The 20,920-nt window shown below is 41.8% G+C and overlaps 1 protein-coding gene across 1 annotated transcript in view; it reads left to right on the forward strand.

The window, feature by feature from the left end:
• Positions 1-20,920, forward strand: part of ddb1 (damage-specific DNA binding protein 1) — a 68,690-nt gene that overhangs the window by 6,112 nt on the left and 41,658 nt on the right. Inside the window, exons 7-13 of the mRNA XM_080458598.1 lie at positions 3,803-3,961; positions 6,512-6,595; positions 8,358-8,474; positions 14,789-14,891; positions 15,580-15,655; positions 15,740-15,848; positions 19,784-19,962. Coding sequence (XP_080314724.1) covers positions 3,803-3,961; positions 6,512-6,595; positions 8,358-8,474; positions 14,789-14,891; positions 15,580-15,655; positions 15,740-15,848; positions 19,784-19,962 — 827 coding nt within the window. The remainder of the gene's footprint in view (positions 1-3,802; positions 3,962-6,511; positions 6,596-8,357; positions 8,475-14,788; positions 14,892-15,579; positions 15,656-15,739; positions 15,849-19,783; positions 19,963-20,920) is intronic.

Raw genomic sequence — 20,920 nt, forward strand, 5'->3', positions numbered from 1 at the left:
ATAAAAATATAGTTTCTCTAGGGAAATGGGAGGGAAACGCAACTTTCTAAAAACACTCCGATTCCTCCATGGAAATGAGGGGGAAAAAACTACTTTTCTGAAATGTTGCTGTTGTGCATGCACACCACAGTTGTAGTACATAGTTGTTCTGCTCATGCACAAGTAGATGGACAATAACAATGTTTGTCTCCAGAGTGCCATGACTCCCAGTCCGTCTTCTCCTGAGACTTGGTAGTTTTATAGTTGACAGTCACCGTATGAACAGTTCAACTTGGTCGTCTGTCCATATGAATGCCCTTGTACTCCCATTGTTAATGTTCATAGTGTATTTTTATTGCACGTGTGTAGTTTCATCACAACAACCAACGGTGCAGACTCGTGGCCTTTCCTGCTGGCAGCATTGTTTGCAGTGTTCCTTTGGTTTCAGTGTGAAGGCCAGTCCATACTCTCCCTGTCCACATGTGCACACACGAGTCCTCTTTGGTCCGTGTGACCTCATCCACTCTTGAGCGTTAGGGCCTTCTCCGACCCCTCTGCAGTCAACCGAATGCTGTGTGCTTTGACTGCGCATGCGGCGGAACCGACTGGGCGTTTATGTGAGGAGATCCTTCATCTCCCCGTCTATACAATCACAATTTAAAAGAAAATAAAGAGCCAGACGGCTCAGATCTCCTGGAGTGAAATATAAACAACTTTAGGAGAAGAGGAGAACGGCACCACCAAAAGTGGAATTATTTTCTTGATTGTTATGTTACTGTGGCAGTTGTGCCCGCCACCGTCGGGTTCCCCCACAGAGTCAGGAGTTTCAAAAACTATTGCTTTATTAAAGTAAATCAAAATTTATTCCCATCAGAGTTTAATCACCTCTCTGCCACAGTTACATTATGGAATGTGCACGGAAGTGAACTCAGAGTGTAGTATTGATACAATCGTGTGCGCACAAGTCAAAGCGGCCTGCAGACGAGCAATGCAGAAAGTACAGAGGGGCCTTAAATGGACATCGTTTTCAAAACGTTGCTGTGCAAACACAAAACTTTTCTCAATTGAAATCACAAAAACAATGTTTTCACTTGAAAAGTCACATGAAGGGAGGTTCAGTGTGCACTATAATCTACTCGTGCAGAAAAACTGTTGGCTCCGACTGTAGTGCATATGTGCAGTACACTGCGTTTTCCTTGTTTGCGTTGAGACGAATGGTGCGTTTTTGAAACGCCTTGCTTTCTGGAATCAGTTTTCAAAATGAGTCAGAACGGTTAAAAAGCAACAAAAGCTTACCAGTTTCACTTGAAGTATGTCAGTGTAAACAGATGCTGATGTTGGTAAAAACATGATCGCAGCATGCATGTGTTCACAAACCAACCCATGTAGATTTGATGCTATTGCAAGTGTGCTTGAAAGAAGTATTAGTGGTTGTCCAGCTCCATCAGTCTCGTAGGCCAAAATGAGTCGTATGTTTGACACCACCGTTATAAAGTTTGTATTTAGATAAAACGCATCCCAATTTTCAAGTGTCAAAGAACCACACCGGCGTCTCCTCTGCTGTATAACAATGTTTCTGGCAGCTAATTAATAAATTGTCATTTGAAGGTAGTGAAGTGCAAAGCCAATATGAGACGCGGCAGACCGAGAAAGTTTACTTTATGTGTCTTAAGTTTATGCAGAATAGTTTGTGTATTTTGGCCTGCGGTGGGCCGGCAGACTGCCTTTCGCTTGTAGAAACTAACAGGCTAATTGTCTGCCTTTGAGTTGAGAGCAGTGCCAGAGGTTTGAGAAGCTGTGAAAGGAAAAGTGGGCTCATGTTTTGACAAGAGATGTAAGCAATGCCTCAGTCAGGAGAATTGTGAAAATGAGTTTTGTCAAGGCTCGATCATGTGAGAAATTGACTGGGCTCGTACAGTAGACAATGACAATAACAGTATCTTCTTTTGAATGAAAAGTGGAGCAGGCTGAGTCACACTACATGAGTTTAATGCCAGTTCCAATCATAAATGCCATCCCAGCCAGCTGGGCAGCTTTTCCTCTGTTTATAGTGCAGAAGGAAGATTTTGGCTTTCCAGCAACTCCAGGCAAAAGCTTCCTCAGATGTTTTTTGTGTGTGTAGCCCAGCCTGGTGAGGCTCTTGTTGTGTGAGAAAGCACAGACTGAAAGCTGAGAATGACCCTGACAGTATCTAAATGGAGCTGTGTCCAAGATGAAAGTATTGAAAGACGAGTCCTACTCGCTGAATGCAGCCTCTTTTATTATTTGTTTTGAAGAGTTGTGCAGTTTTCTTTGAGAAACGTGTGTCGCAAAGTCAGACAAATGTACTGATAAGATCGATAAAGCCATTTAGAGCCATGGCAGGGTTGATAAACCAGTGTGTCAAAGGATCACAGATTTGTCTCTACATAGTTGAGGGAGTTGGGTAACAAATACTGCAGAGTAATAGGGGTGTGTGTGTGTGTGTGTGTGTGTGTGTGTGTGTGTGTGTGTGTGTGTGTGTGTGTGTGTGTGTGTGTGTGTGTGTGTGTGTGTGTGTGTGTGTGTGTGTGTGTGTGTGTGTGTGTGTGTGTGTGTGTGTGTGTGTGTGTGTGTGTGTGTGTGTGTGTGTGTGTGTGTGTGTGTGTGTGTGTGTTCTTTCCTGGTGGCCACCTAAAACTCATTGCACACGAACTCGCAGGGACACAAATCACTGTGGGGACAGAAATTAAGGTCCCCATGAGGGAAATGGATAGATATTGAGGCAAAGATATATTTTATGATCCGGCTGTGGTGAAGTGAAGTTCATGAAATGAATACAAGTACCCAGAACACATTGTGTGTGTGTGTTTATTACATTTTATACAGACGACTTGTTTTCTCATGCATCGGACCTCCGTCCCTGTGCCTCGATGGCGACAATGACAATAGGATAGACAATGAATGGGAAGCGGGGAATTGAGGGATCCCGTGGACACGTATCAAGGTGGAACTATGTGGTTCATATGGCAGCAACATGACTTGTGCTTGTTCTGTGTCTGCATAATGAGTCTTAGATCTCATGCGATAAATTTGTGTGCATGAGATCTGTGTGTGCTGCGCGCAATGGAATTTGTGTGCATAATGAGACTTGTGTGCAGTGTGACTAATGTGATGTTTCGTGTGCATAACAGGACTTTTATCTTTTTGCACATGGGTGTAATGAGATTTTGCCTACGTGTGCTTAGAGATTGTTGTGCAAGTAATGGGACTTGCAAGTGGTGTGCATGATGAGATTTGTGTGCATCCAAAGAGACTTGCATGTGATCTGTGCAATTGTTGCTGTGCAGGTGTGTAATGAAATCTGGGTGTGCATAATGAGACTTTCATGCACTTAGTTAGAATTGTGTGCACATAAAGACGCCTGTTGTTCCGTGTGCATCTATGTGCTGAGCAAAATGCGTGCATAAACAGTACACAAATTCACACATGGCAATATAATGACGGCTGTGTGGTAAAGGAAGCCTCTCGAACAGTTTGATGGATGGACCACATGTTGTAACGTTACTTTTGTAACACAAATTGTAGGAACAAAAAACGAACAGACTGTGAGAAATTCGTTTTGTTTTCATGTCTTTGTCGTATATGGCTCGCCAGGCACCCAGAGAAATGTGTTTTCACGAGGTCTTGTTATAAAACAAACATCCTGAGGGTTTTATGGTCGCGGTTTGACGTTTTCATGCAGCGTAATTAATGCACACGGCGGGGATGAAGACTTTGTTACAGGTTGAGACCAAAGAGCTCTTAAGCGTCCACTGGGAGGTCCCGCTTTAATGATTTGTTTGTGTTTCACTCTCTATTGCAGCAATGTACCATTGTTTGCCACAACCGCGTGGACCCCAACGGCTCCCGCTACCTGCTGGGGGACATGGAGGGACGCCTGTTCATGCTGCTGCTGGAGAAGGAGGAGCTAATGGACGGCACCGTGGCGCTCAAGGACCTCCACGTGGAGCTGCTCGGAGAGGTGCCCCATTTATCTTATTCCCTGTCTGACTTCGCTCTGTTTATCCACCTTGCCTTTCCTCTGGCGCTTGTCCCGTCTGCCTCTCTCCACCGGCCTCTCTGCCGGTTGATGATCCTCCTTCTGCCTCCTGCTCCTCTCACCACCTCAGTACCTTCCTTTTGTGACTATCGACTTCTTAATGGTTTATGTGCCTGACGGGAACTAATGGATCTGTCGGCACTTCAACACAAGATGAGAAAAAATGATCCCACCTCTTTGGTGCTTGCTTGCCAGGCTGTCACTTATCCCTTTAAAGTTGATTTAGACAAAGGCTGTATTTCAATACTGTGAAGTAAAATCTCCAAGGCAGGCAGCCTTCTGGTCTGCAGCACTCTCCTCTAATGACTCGCCACAAAGTGTAGGAAGGTAAAACTTGTGTGAGCGACGCCAAAGCGAGGAACAATCAGACGGAGCAGACACAGATTGCTTCTCAAATGACTGGAGTTAACTGTTGTGGCCAGTCTGTTTCAGTGCAAGTCTGCAATGAAATGTCAGACAGAGAAACCAGCATTTGTCTCCTTTCGATAGTAACTGAATGTACAAACCTGTCCTGTTTGAAAAGGCCATAAACAATGTGAGTGCCGCAAGGAAGCGCTGGTGGAAGTGAGGCATTTTTCAAAATAAAACAGAATTTCAAGTTTATATTTTCGAAGTAAAACTTTTTATTCTCTCTTTGCGTCCCAGTCCGCGGCCCGGTGGTTTGGGACACCTGATCTAAAAGACAACTTTGTCTTGTTCTGCTGTCATGTTTACCAAAAACAGAGAGTTTGCCATTCAGCACAGGAGTTAGTTCAGGAGTCACACACAAACCAACTTCATCTTGAGTCGTGAGGACTGGTAAAATAGTGCCTTAATTAACCTTAAGCTTAAATTCTTCAAAGTTTGTCTTTGTTGTGGCACAGAGTACACGTGATGAAAATGTCTGCGTGTCCATCACGTGTACTCTGTGCCACAACAAAGTACACGTGATGAAGATGTCTGCGTGTTCACAAAACCCAACAATTATTACAGATCAACAATCTCAACATAAAGCCAATTTTAATGAAGTGTTCTGCTACAAAATGCAGTCCGAAGAGCGCGTCCTGTAACTGTTCATCATGCATGTTGTTACAGACTCACCCTGACAGCGTGACTTTGAGGCCAGATCGAAGCTGCTCAAGGGGCCAGTTTTGGCCCGTGGTCCTTATGTTTGGCACCCCTGCTTTAAACACTTGTTTTGGGGTTGTGGATGAAAACTGTGTAAAGCCCACCTGCACACACATGAAGAATATTGATGAAGATTTCAAAATGTTAACATATAGACGTGAAACTTTCCTGAAAGTAAAACGTAAAAACAGTGGGTTTTCCCTCTGCTATAAACGGGGCTTTAGTTTGACTGTTCGTATTGAAGTGGCCTTCGATTGTTTCAGGCAGATGATTGGACGGCAGAACTCTTCATTATCGAGTCAATTATTATTGAAATATTAAGTATCTATAGAAGTAAATAGAAGGTCATGTTTAACAAGTGTAATCAGTCAAAAGGAAAAACAACAATCAGATCTGTGTTATCCAGCTGAGAAGACTAAAGCTGTTGTCAAAAACCAATTAATATTTAAACTTTTGCAGCCGACAGAAGGTTATTTCATCACCGTCCCAGGCTTGTGTGCAGTTTCCCCATGGCTGTTATTTTTTTAACCTTTGCATTATGTGACTTAATGTGGATGGAAATTGGCAGCAGAGAAGAAACCAAAGTACTTTGAAATGTTTCCACGTAGTTGTGGACGAGATTGACAGTATTATTCACGGGGTGATTGACAGAAAACAAATCTATAACAAGAGCTTTCGAATACAAATGCTAAACTAAGTAAATTAATTCTGGCTTTGTGAGATTTTTTATTTTATTTTTTTTAAATCATTCTTTTTCTATTATTGTAAAAGTCTTTTATCCGGCTGCACCACAGAATGACATTTCCTAGCCGGGGGGAAATAGTAATGGCATTTCAAAGACTACCTTCGGACATTAAATGGTAAAACTAAAATCCTCTTTTACCATTATTATTCAACACATTGAAAACATGTTTTACTCGGTTACATTTTACCAATAAAGCCTTGAAACGTTCATTCCATTAGCCAAGAGCTGATTCTACTGCATTCAAATCCAACATAACTCCAAAAACGCTCACTTAGTCACAAACATAAGATCATCATTTTCCTTCGTAATTGTTTAGTTTTGCGAAAATATCGACTTTTTTTATCACGATATCATGATTAAGAAAAAGTTTCAATTAAAATAATTTTATGGCACTTTTTTACTAGTCTAGCTCACTCGAGATGGATGTGGGCTGTATTGTACTGTATTGTATTGTATTGTATTGTATTGACACCCTTGTAAAAGAGATCTCGATCTCAATGTTCTTTTTTTTTTTTTTACTTAACTTTTCCTGATCTAATCCTAACCCCACATGCTGGCTGCAGGGTTAGTGTGAATGTGTTTCATTTTACTGATACGTTGGTGTTTCTCTCCACTGACAGACGTCTATCGCCGAGTGTTTGACCTACTTGGACAACGGTGTTGTGTTTGTTGGCTCCAGACTGGGAGACTCCCAGCTAGTGAAGGTAAGACAGGAGGTTCAAGTGAAAATGGAGAACTTTGGAAGCATCTTGGGGGCTCAGTTTACACAACAATGGCGCTCGAAGCCACTGAACATGTAACTTTTCATAAACCACCTCGGGGAAAGCACAGGAAGACGCATCTTTTCTAAAATTCTGCTTCTGTGCTTGCGCACCACGGCTGTATTGAATAGTTCATCTGCACACAGGTGAGTCGATGGACTCTCTACTAGTGACCTGTGTCTCCATGTAAACGGACGTCTTGTTCAAAACATTGCAGTGCAAACGTGAAACTTCTGAAATGAAAATACCAAAATCATGCGTTTTCACTTGAAATATTGTCGCGTTAACGGAGCCTTGTATGGTTTGTTCTACTCTGTTAGGCTTTCAACACATTGTTAGAAGTTTAGCTTGAAACTTCACTCCTTCAAAAGTGATTTGATGAAAATATTTTGAAAATATAAACATTTTCTTCTCCTTCTAGTTAAATGCTTTTAGTTATAAATATCGTGTCAGTCTTTATGTTTTGGCTTCAAGCATCATAACGGGATTCTGTTTTTCTGCTGCTAATCCCTGGAGCTAATAACCCAAAGCAAACCGTTGCTCCCAGCGACATTTGGGATAGAAAGTTGAATGTTTCCTTGTTTGTTTGTTTGTTTCACAAACAAGTGTCCTCAGGTGGATCTAAACGGCTCACCGGCTCTCTGTCGGCCCGACTCGGTTTCTTAATTTTTCAAGCCCGGTGATATTTGACTTAATTACCTCTAATTATCACAGGCAGGTTGCTCTTGTACACAGAGATTTTAATCCAGTGAGAGTTTAAATGTTAATTACGTGGGAAATACCATTTAAATCTGTGTTTTCGTTTACAAGTGTCACGGCTACATTAATTAGCTCTGCTCACTCAAGTGGCCAGAAATGAATAAAGATCCTGTGAATGCTTATCTCAGGAGGTTGTTTATTTACTTCAACAATAAGAGTTGTAGAGTCTGTTGAAAAAGAATCACAGAAATAAGAGTGTAGATCTGCATCATCAGAGCTTCAATTTATGCCAGAGCATTAAAACCTAATGTTTTGGTCATACGGCTTCTAGCTACAAAATATAACATTTGTGTAATTCCACTTTTGTCCACTTGGAGACGGTGAAGAACTACTTTTCGCCAATATCTCAGTTTTCTTGTTTTTATGAAGCAGTTTTAGTCGTTTTCAACTCATCAGCTCATACTTCCTCTCTCATTGGCTACAAACATATTAGAAAGTGTCTCACTCCACCATCTGGTGGTGTAAAGCGTCATTGCAGGTGATGTGCAACTACTTGACAGACCAGGGATAGCCTCCGAACCACACATAAAGATGACAAAATGACATCACTGTTATTGCGTTGAATATTCTTAAATTATTTTGGTATGTTTTGACAGAAAATAGAACATAGCAAGACATTTGTAACGATAGCGTCTATCCATTCGTGTTCTACAGGTGCATCAAAATAATTAGAATATGATTTAAACAAAATTTCAGTTGTGTTTTCAGGTATTTCTACATGCAAACTTAAAGCTTTGAAAGCATTTCTTGAAATTTAATTGTGATAATTATGGGCTGAGGTTTCTAAAGAATAAAATCAAAAAGGCCTGAAACTTTTTATATGTGTATTCTGCATCCTTTAGATTTGTCTATCAGTTACAGAGAGAAGGTGTTTTTCTATTGTTTTGAGAAGCTTTATCCAGCTCCGGCAGACATGATGTGTGATATCAGTGTTTTGTCTCTGCAGCTCAACGTGGACAGCAACGACCAGGGCTCCTACGTGGCAGTGATGGAGACGTTCACCAACCTGGGTCCGATCGTGGACATGTGTGTGGTGGACCTGGAGAGGCAAGGCCAGGGCCAGGTAAAGATCCAAATCTCCCCTTTGATAGAAGCTGCTGAGTCAGGTGAAGCATACTCAAGAAACTCTGACCGGAGCCCAGAGTTTTAAAAGTTTGTTTTTTCTGCTCCCAGCAATAACAGAACGAGTCTATGTCACACTTACATAAGAAAAGCAAATGGTGGGGATGGAATAAAAGGTTTCCTGGGCGTTTGCCAAGGGATGTAGACATGACACGGTGATTAGTGAAAACCCACTTAACAGCCACTGGATCCACTTCATGGCTGATGTCTGTGTTCTCCGTCTTTATTATCGTCTTCGTCACAGCCTGCGGGGCGTCTGCTGCAGCCGCTTCTTGATTCACGCTAACACTGTTTTTCTTGGCATAATTAAGCACGCTACATTGCTGAGTGGAAATCTGCCACTGGCCAGAGCATCTGAGAGAGTTTTATCAGCAGTCTGGATGATCGTCTATCTCTTCCTGCCTTTGGCCTCTGTACACCAAACATTAACATGCACCATCTAGCCCAGTGGAAATGTGATATAGTAGTACTGCAGTTACATCTGATGTTAAAATGCAACTCTTGTACAGCAACTCAGATTGGCTTTTCTTGTTTGACTGCAAAACAGGCAGCTCGCCATGCATGTAATTTCCTCTAATAATATTTACACCCTTTAAACCTGCCAGTGAAGACCTTGCTTCAGTCGCTTCCTGTCTGCATGTACTCCAACAATCCATCATCCTCACTCAGTGTGTACTCGGGTTTGTTTACCTACAGTGGCTGCCACACTTTGCATTTTGAATACAGTGTGATGTAACCTCTGTTGCATGTTAATGACATGCCCAAAAATGAAATGTCCACAAGGTTGTTCGGTTTACTTCAGACAACTTTGTTTATCCCCTGTGAGCAGTTCATACCGAAGGTCGAAAACACCTGCCAGTCACTTGGGATAAAATCTTTAAATCGGATAAAAATAGACAGGATTTCATTTAATCTGGGAAATTATGATGAATTAATTAGCATGTATTATATATGCATATATTGTTTTAACAGTAGTCATGGCCAATAATGGAAGTACTTGAAAATGTGTTAATTTGTTTTATATTCCACCAACTTTTCTTCTTTTCATTATAAAAACTCACCAAACAGGGACATTTTAGAGCTTTAAAAGGAGTTATCAAAGCGTGGAGGGATAATCCCCCACAGAGCTTAAAATGAAAGCCCCCCCCCCCCCCACCCAATAAACTCAGGATAAGTTGTCATTCTCTGTTGAATGCAGAACTTCTTAAACTGTCTTAAGAGCTGTTGGATCCATAAGCAACAAAAATCACAACTTTTCTACGCTGGTTAGATGATGTTCATTCGCATAGATTCTTTTTTGTTTTTCTGCAGTTTTGCACCAAAGCTTATTTTGTGTATTTAATTTTTACAATTTTACATTTACAGTAAACTCTGATCTGTAAATGTGTGATTCGTTAGAATAATTAGTAAGTTTACCCTCCATTTTAGTCATAATTTTTGAGAAGAAACCGAGAAGAAGTGCTTGGAAAAGCTGCGGGACAGTGTTGGCCCACAGACGTTATGTTTGACACTGCTGATAATGCCACAGCAAAATGCTTTGTTTTCACTTTCTTTATTTCTTTGGGCAGTGGGGACCTAGAGGTTAGAGAAGCAGGTTTGGTATCAGGAGTTTGCAGGTTCAAATCCCACAGCTGACAGGTCACCACTTTGGGACCCCCTTCAGTTCCTCAGGGCGCCGTAATGTGGCTCCGCCTCCACAGCCTAGAAATGGGGTTGGCTAATGCAAAAAAAAACAAAACAAGGAAGTTCCACAGGGGGATTAATAAAGTATGATTAGATTAGTTTCTATGGCTGATCATTAACTTTGTTCTGTTGCCACACTTCATGAGCATCAGTATGAAGTTTGTCATTTCACAAGTTGCATCGTCTTTTTTTCTGATGCTACAAAACTCCCCTCAGATGAATATGTGCTGCATTTTTGATGCTCAGCATTGTTTACTCTTAGGGCGTGCTCACATTTCCCCATTGTTCCAGAACAGAGTTCTTTTCAGGTACTTTTGGGGAAAGTCTGCTTATTTTGGGTATCTGAACGCTCCCCTGAGCCCTGGTCCCCTAGAAAACATCGGTCTCTGTTCTCATGCAAGCGGAATTTCCATCAGACGGGGTGAGAGGACGTGATGTGGAGCGCAATGCATTATTAAAGTATTAAACAAAGTTAACCATTCAAATTAGAAGAAGCAGATGCAGAAAGAAAAAGTTGGAAACTATCTTGTGGATAGACGTGGACTAGTGAGGAAGAAGTAGTGAGGAAGACTCATTGATGTCTGGTCTGAAGACGGCATTTCATGGTTGTTTGTGGCTACCCATTAGCCATGAGCTAATTAGCTTAGCCTAGACTGGCTAAAGTGGCAAGACATCCGCTTTCGGTCCGACCCGATCAATGAGCCGTGTTTCTTCTTTACTTCCTCTCTGGTCAGTGTTTGTTTTGAGCAACACCGCCCCCAAACCAGCAGCTAATGTAATTGCGTGACATTTTCCTCGCGGTTTGATCCGCTCTCAAAATACAGCGTGAACGCAAACTGAGCCAAGTTAAGGTGTCGCACGCACGCACGCACGCAGGATTCCTGGTATTTCTATGCTGGGAAGGCCACCAGTTACTTATTTTCATTATGATTTCTACTATAAAATCCAAAGGAAAACATTGTGCTGCAATTATTAGTATCTACCAGGATATATTTTTATATCTGAGGTGAAAATGCAAAACTTTCATGCATTTTGGGAGTCGGTTTACCTGAATCATCATGTCGGAGTCACCGAGAACACAAATATCACACACAGCTCCCATGGTGGAACTTTTTGAAAACACCGTCTCTATCTCTGTAGAAACGGGGATCACGCTGCTATGGACCTCGGCCGTAGTAAATAGTTCTGCACATGCACCAGTAGACCGACAATGACAGCAATGTTTTCTCCAGAGTGTCATGACTCCCTGTCCATATTCTCCAGGGACTTGGTGGTATTATAGTTTACAGCCACTGTAATAATAATCCAACCTGGTCGTCTGTTCAAAAGAATGCCAATGTACTCGCCATTGGTAATGTTTATAGCATATTGCATATATATGTGGTTTCATCACAAAAACCACCAACAGCGCCCACTAGTAGCTCAACATGAAAACTACATCATTTTCATCGTTTATTCAACAAAAACGTCGTGTAAACACAACTTTATGAAACCGAAATGCAAATTTTTTTTCACTTGAAACGTTATGTAAACAAGGTCTCTCAATATGAACTGCATGATTAGCCAAACGACAAAAAACTATAGTCTTGGAAATAAGGTAAAAATGTGTCGACACTTTCATTTTACAATTCTTTTCTGTCATGTTCTAAAATTCATTTCTCATAATCAGAGCATCCAGCTGCTTGTTTTGACACAGGAGGACAGAAAAATGAGTTTGCTGAGGGAGAAAAACCGAGTTGTAAGGCTGGGGATACAGTGCAGAGGGTTTTGTTGGCAGGTTTTGACACCAGGGCCTCGGGGTACTTGACATGGTTCCAGGGGCAGCGGTCCACTTGCTCGCTGAGCCCCTCTTCTGGGTGCACACCAGAGACTGTATTCCAGGTCCGTAGCTCAATCAAACCTCAATTATTTTAATTTGCCAATTGCTGCGAGTCCACAGAGCATTTGGCCTGGTTATTGGAGGCGGAGACATTCCAGGACAGTAAAGACACGAGGGGATTGATGCAGGAATGTCCCGACCTCTATCAGGAGGGGTGGCATGGGGGGTGAGGAAACACATGACTGCACTGAAAGCTGTGAAATGATTCTATTCATGGACTTGAAATCACACTGGGATTTGTGACTGATAACAAGTACTCAAACACATCATGTAGAGATTATGAGGATCCCTGAGAGTCGGGCTGACGTGCGAGGGGGAATTTCAGAACATGCTTGAAGGGAGTTGGGTGGGTTGCCAGGTTTATCGTGGCTATTTCCATTAGGATGAAGCTGTTGTGTGGCAGGTGGTAGGAGCAGCGATTATGTGGGCTCTGGTATTAATCCTGTTAGTGTACCATGACTGGATGAACAAATAACACTCTGCTGCTCTCCAGTTAGACTTCACACACCAGATTTATTTACCTTCAGGCTGTTGGATCTCAACGCCGCTATGTTTGCAATGGCAATCTCCGAGAGGCTCCTCTGTGATCTAATACTGATTCTGGAGTCCTCCAGAGCTGCGGAGACCCCTTCTCTGTGCGCCAACTGTATGAAATGAGAACAGACGGCATAAATGACTCCCAGCACTTCCTCTCATAAAGTTGTATCACTATGACTGTCGCTAAGATGGTACAAAAGATGTAATGACCATTGTTCAGGCTTTTGCACATCCAGTGTGTTAAAGAAGCTGAACAAAAATGCAAAACACTCGACAGTAGGTATTTTTCATCAGACGCTTTTGTGCAAGCGCTGATGTCAAACGACAGGCTCAATCAAGACTCTGAAGAGATTTGTGGCAGCTCATACTTCAAAATAGATGATTTAACATCATCCAATGATGATAATCTTGTTCTCATTTTGAAAGAGAATAAGAGATTTAGGGTTCATCTGTGTGCTTCGTAACTCCACCTCGGCCACCCGGAGGTGTATATCAGGATGTTCAGAGGCTACGATGTTGATGCTGCTGTCATCTGAGGAGAGACACAAATAATTAACATGAGACGGATGGTTTCTTCTGTTCTGTGTGAGAATAGTCATGAAACTGTCTGTGGGTCAGGCAGTCCAGGAGATTACTTTACAGTCCCCGTGGTTGGTGAGTGTGAGAGAGATCGTCAGTTTGTCTTCTAGTGTCAGGCTCTCGCTCTATCGCTCTGTCTTTCTGGTCATTTTTAAGATCTTTTACCCTGTTGATGCAGGAAACTGCAAACTGTTAATGGACTTCAGTTATATAAGCACAAATGCCACAGTGTTTTAAAATAAAGAAAAGCTGTTGACTTGTGACTGCAAAAGGCTGGAAATAAATCATTTGTCATATGAAAGTGTTTACTCGAGCCACTTCACACCTATTTCAACAATTTATTGTTTTCCAGCTTTCCTCATATGAGCAGTGGGCTCTGCATTAAAAAAATACAAACTCTCCCACCTTTTTCCTCCTGAAACTGTTTAATAGAGAAACAAAAAGAGCCGAAATCATCGATTGTGATAACGTTGATAACGTTGTTAATTACGGAGAGCTCTGAAACGTGAAGGCAATGCTGCAACATTTGGCCCGATTATTTAAATCGCCTCATTTGGAAGTAAACACAGTGGGAGCGCCTGACTGCACACGTTTTGTGCCCCATTAGACTTTTGTTTCCGAATCTGCTGGAGTTTAGCTCTCTGGCTCATCCTCAGTGTCCACACAGTTTCTACACTTTGAACAATCTTTTTAACTCTTGGTGGAGCTCAGTCAGCTTTGACCCTAAAGTCTCAGTACAAACATGCAAATCACACAAACAAATCTCTTTTCTAGAGGTTCAAAACAAACAGAAAAATCACACATTTCACTATTTTGAGCCTGGAAAGTTCTGTCTTTTTACACAGAGTTTTCAAGTGACAACAGAAAACCTTTCTTGCATTTCGGGTGTGCGTTTACACGACAACGGTACTGGGAGCCGCTGAAAACACAACTTTTTGAAAATGGCTCCCAAGATGGAACTTTTTGAAAACACCCAGGAACCGGCCCCACAGCTCCTTTTCATGTAAACGGACATCGTTTTCAAATCGTTGCCGTGGAAATGCAAAACTTTTCTGAAACAAAAGTGCAAAAACGGTGCGTTTTCTACATTGTCATGTAACGTTTTCCCCCGTTTCCATCGAGTCAAAGTATTTCTGACAAAATCCACCTTGGAAGCGGTGTTCAAAACGACCCCAAGCACTGTTGTCATGTCGACGAGCACCCAAAACGCATCTGAACTTGAAAACCTTGTTGTGTAAAACGTTTTTATTTTAGGTTTTTTATGGAGAGCAAGATAGAAGCGACATTGAAAGAAAACAGAAAGTTAATGGAGCCGTTCAGAAGAAAGGCTGTAAAGTTAATAAAGTAACGAGATTAATGAGGTTGTGGTGTTTAATGGAGTGGGTGTTCAGAGTTCTTCACATTCATAAGAAAATAAGTGGAATCTAATGTGTAGGTTACTGAACATGGGCACTCATAGATAAATGGTTGAACTATGACTATGATGCGATGGGAATTAAAATAATAAAATGGTTCCAGATCAATCACAAAAGAAGTGTTAGAAACTGACAGTGTTGTGTAATTCTTTGTCCTTTCAGCTGGTGACTTGCTCCGGTGCATTCAAAGAAGGCTCTCTTCGGATCATCCGCAACGGCATTGGGATTCATGAGCACGCCAGCATTGACCTGCCGGGAATAAAAGGTGTGTGTGTGTGTGTTTTGTTTTGTGTGGCTCTCATCCACTCCCCTCCCTCCTCACGAGCTCTGACTTTATCTGGACCTTAATCCTCTGTGGACTCGACATCGCAGCCGCCTCAGCCCCAACATCTGCCGGCCTCGCCTGGTCGTGGTGCGTCTGAGCCCGCCGTGCGAGCGCCGGCAGATGGCTCGGGCGTCGGCGGGTCTTGCTCCGGTACTTTGAAAAGAGCAGGGAAAAGCCAAGGTCACGTTGAGAGACGTTTGTTTTAAATCAGGGGAAAGTGAAGAGCTCTGCCACGTCTGCCATCGTAAACAGTCAAGTGTTAGAATCCCATCAGCTCTTAACACAGCAGAGACCTCTTAATCCCTGAAAATGAGGTTCCTCTCAGAGGACTCTCCTCTCATGCTTTAACGAGACACACGGGCCAGTTCAGGTCTGCTCACGCTTGTTTTATTGACCACCGCTGCCCTAAAAGTCTCAGCTGCCGCCGGCCTCTTCATGAGAGGTAATTATTCCATTAGCTCATCAATGGCTCTCAGAGCGGGAGCTCCAGCTTGCACATGCTAACATTTGACAGATGGAATAGTTAAAAGATTATAATCTGGCACCGTTCCGTCTTTTTCTCAGTGAAAAAGGGCTGAAAGTTAACTTTTCCCCCTCTTTTAACACTCTCTCCTGGATTGTCTTCCAGGCTTGTGGCCGCTCCGCTCGGAGGCAGGCAGAGAGACGGATGACATGCTGGTGCTGTCTTTTGTGGGTCAGACACGGTGAGTGTTTGCCAGATAAGCAGGGAGTGGATTCTGGATGCTGGGATCTTATCTCAAGTGTGTGTTTCCCCGCTCCACCTGCAGAGTGCTGATGCTGAGCGGAGAGGAAGTGGAAGAGACGGAGCTCCCGGGCTTCGTGGACAACCAGCAGACATTCTACTGCGGGAACGTGGCGCACCAGCAACTCATTCAAGTTGGTACCCTCACACACACACACACACACACACACGCTTCTCCACCTACTCTCTCCAAATGAGCCGACTTGCAGTATTTTCTAAAGAACATCCTCTAATCTCGCAAACTCTAAATTAGTTATCGAATTTTATTATTCATCCAGATCTTTTTCTTTTTTTTGCCAGTTAATAGAATACTCTGACTCATGCATGATTGAAATGGGCAGTTCTAAATGTAAGAGCACAAAAAGACTCGTTGGGATGAATATTGCACCTCATTTAAATTCCAGTTTGAGACTGCAGGAACCCTGCTGGGAAATCTGCCAAATGTTAGACCTTCAACTGTAAATCTTTAGGTTGTTATGACAACTGTACCCTGCTTTTTAATGTCGGAACATTTCACTTACCGTGTTGTTTCCTGCAGTTTATGTGTTTACTCTGAATATATTTATGCCATCGCGCTTCTGACTGCTGCTGCACAGCTGATGCTTAAGAAAATGTCACTTCAGACGGGAAGAGTCGGCATTAAATTGCTCTGGCCTCCGGGACCATATGTGCAAAATAGCAGTTACTGCTAAAGGAATCACACGATTTCACACAATTTTTCTTCTCATTTCCCAATTTTTAAAAACAATAATAAATTGTGCCTGTAGCCATATTTTATCGAGTAAAGCATATGTTCGCAGACATTTTTCCCGATAGTGCCAAACTCTAAAGGAAAGGATCGCGTTTCCAGCTTTTAGCCGGGTTTCAGCTCGCAACTCTAATGAACAATCAAAAATGCTGCAGATTTCCTCTCAGAGGATTTTGGAGACAATGTCAAGGAGAAGAAACACAAAGCTTTGGGTATAACATAAACACAACTGTAGAAGCCCAACTGATTCTAATTTTTGCTGATCCATATATTTCCATATATTAGGATCGCTGAAAGTCTATAATGGACTGTTGGACGATGTCATGGATGGAAAATAGGTTTACTTTCTGGTCAGTTGCAATTAAAGTTGTTCCAACTGGTGAGAACGTTCATGTTTCCTTCTTTTGTACCACTTTATCCTGCTGTGGTCCAGCTGACGGTCGGTCAGCTTACAGTACATCCTGCCCAGGTCACAAGTTGATTTTAAGAAGAAGAAAAAAAAAACACACACACACACTGTCGTGCACTCTGCAGCTTAACATGACCCTGACAAAGTTGTTTTATGTATTAATGCTTTTGTGGATGAATTAATTAATTTGTTGTATCCACACTCCTTTTCTTTGCCCTCTTTCTCTGTCCCAGTTCAGAACTCCCCAATGATGCTACGTAATCATTCTAACACGATATTAAGTGCCACGTAGCATTTATTATCAAACCCCGGAGCTGCACTTTAGAATATAAAGTGAAATCTTATGTTTCAGCGAATGAAACAGTCGTAGTAAAAAACGGATGAACTAAGTAATGTGATTATCCTCAAAGATGATCCACTCGAGATGAACTTGGGCTTCATGTGGCTCCTGAACTAAACTGTGTTTGACTCCCCTAATTTACAATATAAGAAATTATGAGCCAGTCGTATATTGAGCATGAGCATCTATGGGGTACGATTTGAAATAATATGGATAAATACAAGTTGAGTATATATACACGTATAAATCCCAGCACTTGTATACAATTACATAGCCTCGAACATATGTATGTCCATACCTAAAGACTCCAAACGGTTTCCCCAGATATATTAAAACTCACAGCACAACCAGAAATAAACAGTAGAAACTGGACAATGTGGTCTCTACAACTCCTTTCAAGGACTCTATTAGGGGCCATATATTGAATATGTGCTGGTTTCACATCTCATTACTCCTCCAAATTATGTCTTCCTCCCAACTGTGCAACACCTCCATTTATGTTTTTTCTGTGTTTTTTTTTGTACTTTCTGGACTTTGTTAATGAGACTTCCTCAGCTCCTATTCTTCCTTTTGTCTTGCTCTTCAGAGCGGCGTGGCTCTCACATTACATTGTTACAGCTACAAAAGCTCTAACAGGTTTGTACGAACCTTTTGTGGACGTATAAGATAAATGCAGTCGAATACACTTTTGTAGCAGTAATCGGAACTCTCAAACGATCGTCTTTATGTTTCACTAAATAGGATTTCAGCGGCGACAGAACACGGCAAGAGAATTGCAGATAAATCTCCAAGTGTCCGTGTCTCTGCATCGTACCAGTTCAGCGCCATATTCACTGAATTTTCAGTTTGAATTGACAGTAATGATCACGAGCCTGGTGCCACAGCTCGGCGCTCTGGCCCTTCTCTGTCTGTGCCAGTTAGGTCTTTGTCAGAGGAGGAGAGGCGGGATGGAAACGACAAGAGGATTCAGGACGTCAGACACTCGAGGATAACTAAGAGACAAAATTGGGTTATTTCCTGTTTAAAAGAAAAAAAGAGGTTCTATCTTTTCGACTGCTGGGTCCAGAGACTAAATAGGGTTTAAGGGAACATTTTTTCCCGTTCTTAGTCTATCTGGTGGTAAGTTGTGACACTGTGGGGGAGGGGTCTGCAGTACTGAACTGTGTTGATTCCTCTAATGCCTCATTTACACAGCAATGTTTTCATGAAACAAATAACAAGAGGTCATTTTGAAATTGATAAATGTCTTAAAGATCTAAAATGGCTATGAAGCCTAACGGCTAAAAGTACTGAAGAGCTTGAAAAAAATAAAAAAAGATGAATTGTCCAAAACAAATAAGATGGTTATGACCGCGCAAACAATTACAAGAGCTTAAAAAAAAAAAAAGCTAAAAATGACTAAAAAGAGAAATAAAAAGCCGTTTAAAATAAGAAAAAGAAAATACTTTTATAAATTGTATTTTTAAAATGCACAATGTAACATAAACATGAATTTATGGTGACTAATGCAAAAGTTAATGCTTTAAATTTTAGAAAACTTTTATGTTTATCTTGAAAATAGAAACATGTTTTGCGACTTCAGGGAAACACATTTGGTCTGAAGTTTGTAAAAGTGTCCGTGGCTCATAAAGGAGGTGTGTGTGACGGTCTTCATTCAGTGAAACAGGTTTGTGTTTTGTGCTGCAGATCTGTTTCATGTTTGAGATCTCGGTTCAGTTTCAGTTTTCCAGTTTGGGTTCCAGTGGCGACCAGAGTGATTACTGAGAGCTTTGTTTTCATTCAGAGATATTGATCCAGGTAGAAACACATGAACTTTGGACAGTGTGATCCAGCCCAGTCGATCCTGAGCGTATTCACTGTATTTCACACATGGAAACAATCACTGAAGCAAATCATGACAAAATGAGTCTGATTTTTCAGTATTTTCCTCCTGCATCAGATGAACCAAACGTCTGCTGCAACTTACGGAAGGAGGTGGAAATGTCTTTAATCTTTCTTTTATTAAAGCCATTATCCTCAATTCATCTTGACATTTATGTTATGATTAAAATGCTAAATCTCCCATGAGCACTTATTATTTCTGCCATCGTTTCTACTGAGTAAAATATCAGTGTAGCCTCTGTGTAGTCTTTAGCTCTAATTTCCCACTGAGCCTCTTCTCAAGTTGTATCGGCTCAATCAGTCCTACTGGAATAAGGTTTGTTTGTGTTTAAAGGACACTGTTTAAACCTTATCTCGCTATGACTTGTTCAGTTGCTGCAATTTATTGTACAGAAAGTGATTTATTTTTTCGGTGTGCTGCACTCTGTTTCCAGAGAAAAGTAATCAAAAGTAGTTTTCAGTCGGTAAAAGGCTCAGGTACAATCCTGGCACAGTAGCACATATAAACAATGGGATTTGCTTTGAAATATTTCCCGGAACCGAGCCTCCTCATCAGTTTCTGTCACTTCTTGGAGACGTTGTTGTTTTCCTAAAGAACAAAAACAATGTTTGTGTGTGTGTGTGTGTGTGTGTGTGTGTGTGTGTGTGTGTGTGTGTGTGTGTGTGTGTGTGTGTGTGTGTGTGACTGCAGATCACGTCGGGCTCTGTGCGCCTCGTCCTCCAGGACAGCAAAGCTTTGGTGAGCGAGTGGAAGGAGCCGCAGGGGAGGAACATCAGCGTGGCCGCCTGTAACCACACCCAGGTGGTGCTGGCGGTGGGGCGGGCCCTCTACTACCTGCAGATCCTGGCTGGAGAGCTCAAGCAGATCAGGTAGGATGACGACACAGACAGTGACAGTGACAACTTTGACTTTAGTGATCAGTACTGTTCTACGTCGGTTGATATGGTTATTTTATAACCCGTTTACACAACATTTTTAACTGGATACGGAAAGATTTTCTTGTGTTTTGTGGGTTATTTTTACAGTTGAGTCACCAGAATTAACGATCCATCTTGTCCACACTGATGTTCGTGTACTCGCCATTGTTAATGTTGGTAGTGTAGTGTTCGCTGCGAGTATGTGTTTCTGGCTTCATTCAGCAAATGGTGCCCTAATTATGGCATGGTATTCCAACTATATAATTTTCAGCGTTTCTGCTGTTTCCTTGTAAACGGACATCATTTTAAAAATGTTGCCGTGAAAAAGCAAAACTTTTGAAACGAAAACACAAGAACGATGCGTTTTCATTTGAAACGCCGTCATGTGAACGAGGCCTTAGTCAACTTTAGCAGTTAGATCTTGAAATGTTCAAAAATTTCAGAGAGATTCAAACTGAAATGTCTTGTTTTGTCTCAAACACCTAAAAATATTTCATTCATAAACACGTCACGAGAGAAACTGGATTTTTAAAAGCTGCAGTCAAATCACACAATTTCTCGACTGTATCAAACGGCATTTACCGTAATTTCTGGGCTACAAGCCATTACTCTGTTCTCATGCCTTAAACCCTGCGGCTTAAACAATAATGCAGCTTATTTATGGGTTTTTCTGGGTTAACGAGCTTCATGCCTCCGATACATAGATGATGTGTTCAGGTGCATCACGTTAACTCCACCTTTCTTTTTTTTGTGTCTTTTTTTCTTCTTATATTTGGTGGAATTACCGTATATTCAGGAAATTACGGTAATCCTTTGCCGTCCGATCATTTCGCGGTGGGCAGACACTGCTACATGAAGAGTTGTGTAAGAAATAGTGTCGACTTAAGTCAATCAGTTTATTTTTCATTTT

This window comes from Lipophrys pholis, assembly GCF_963383615.2.
Source record: "Lipophrys pholis genome assembly, chromosome: 2".
In the NCBI taxonomy this organism is placed as follows: domain Eukaryota; kingdom Metazoa; phylum Chordata; class Actinopteri; order Blenniiformes; family Blenniidae; genus Lipophrys; species Lipophrys pholis.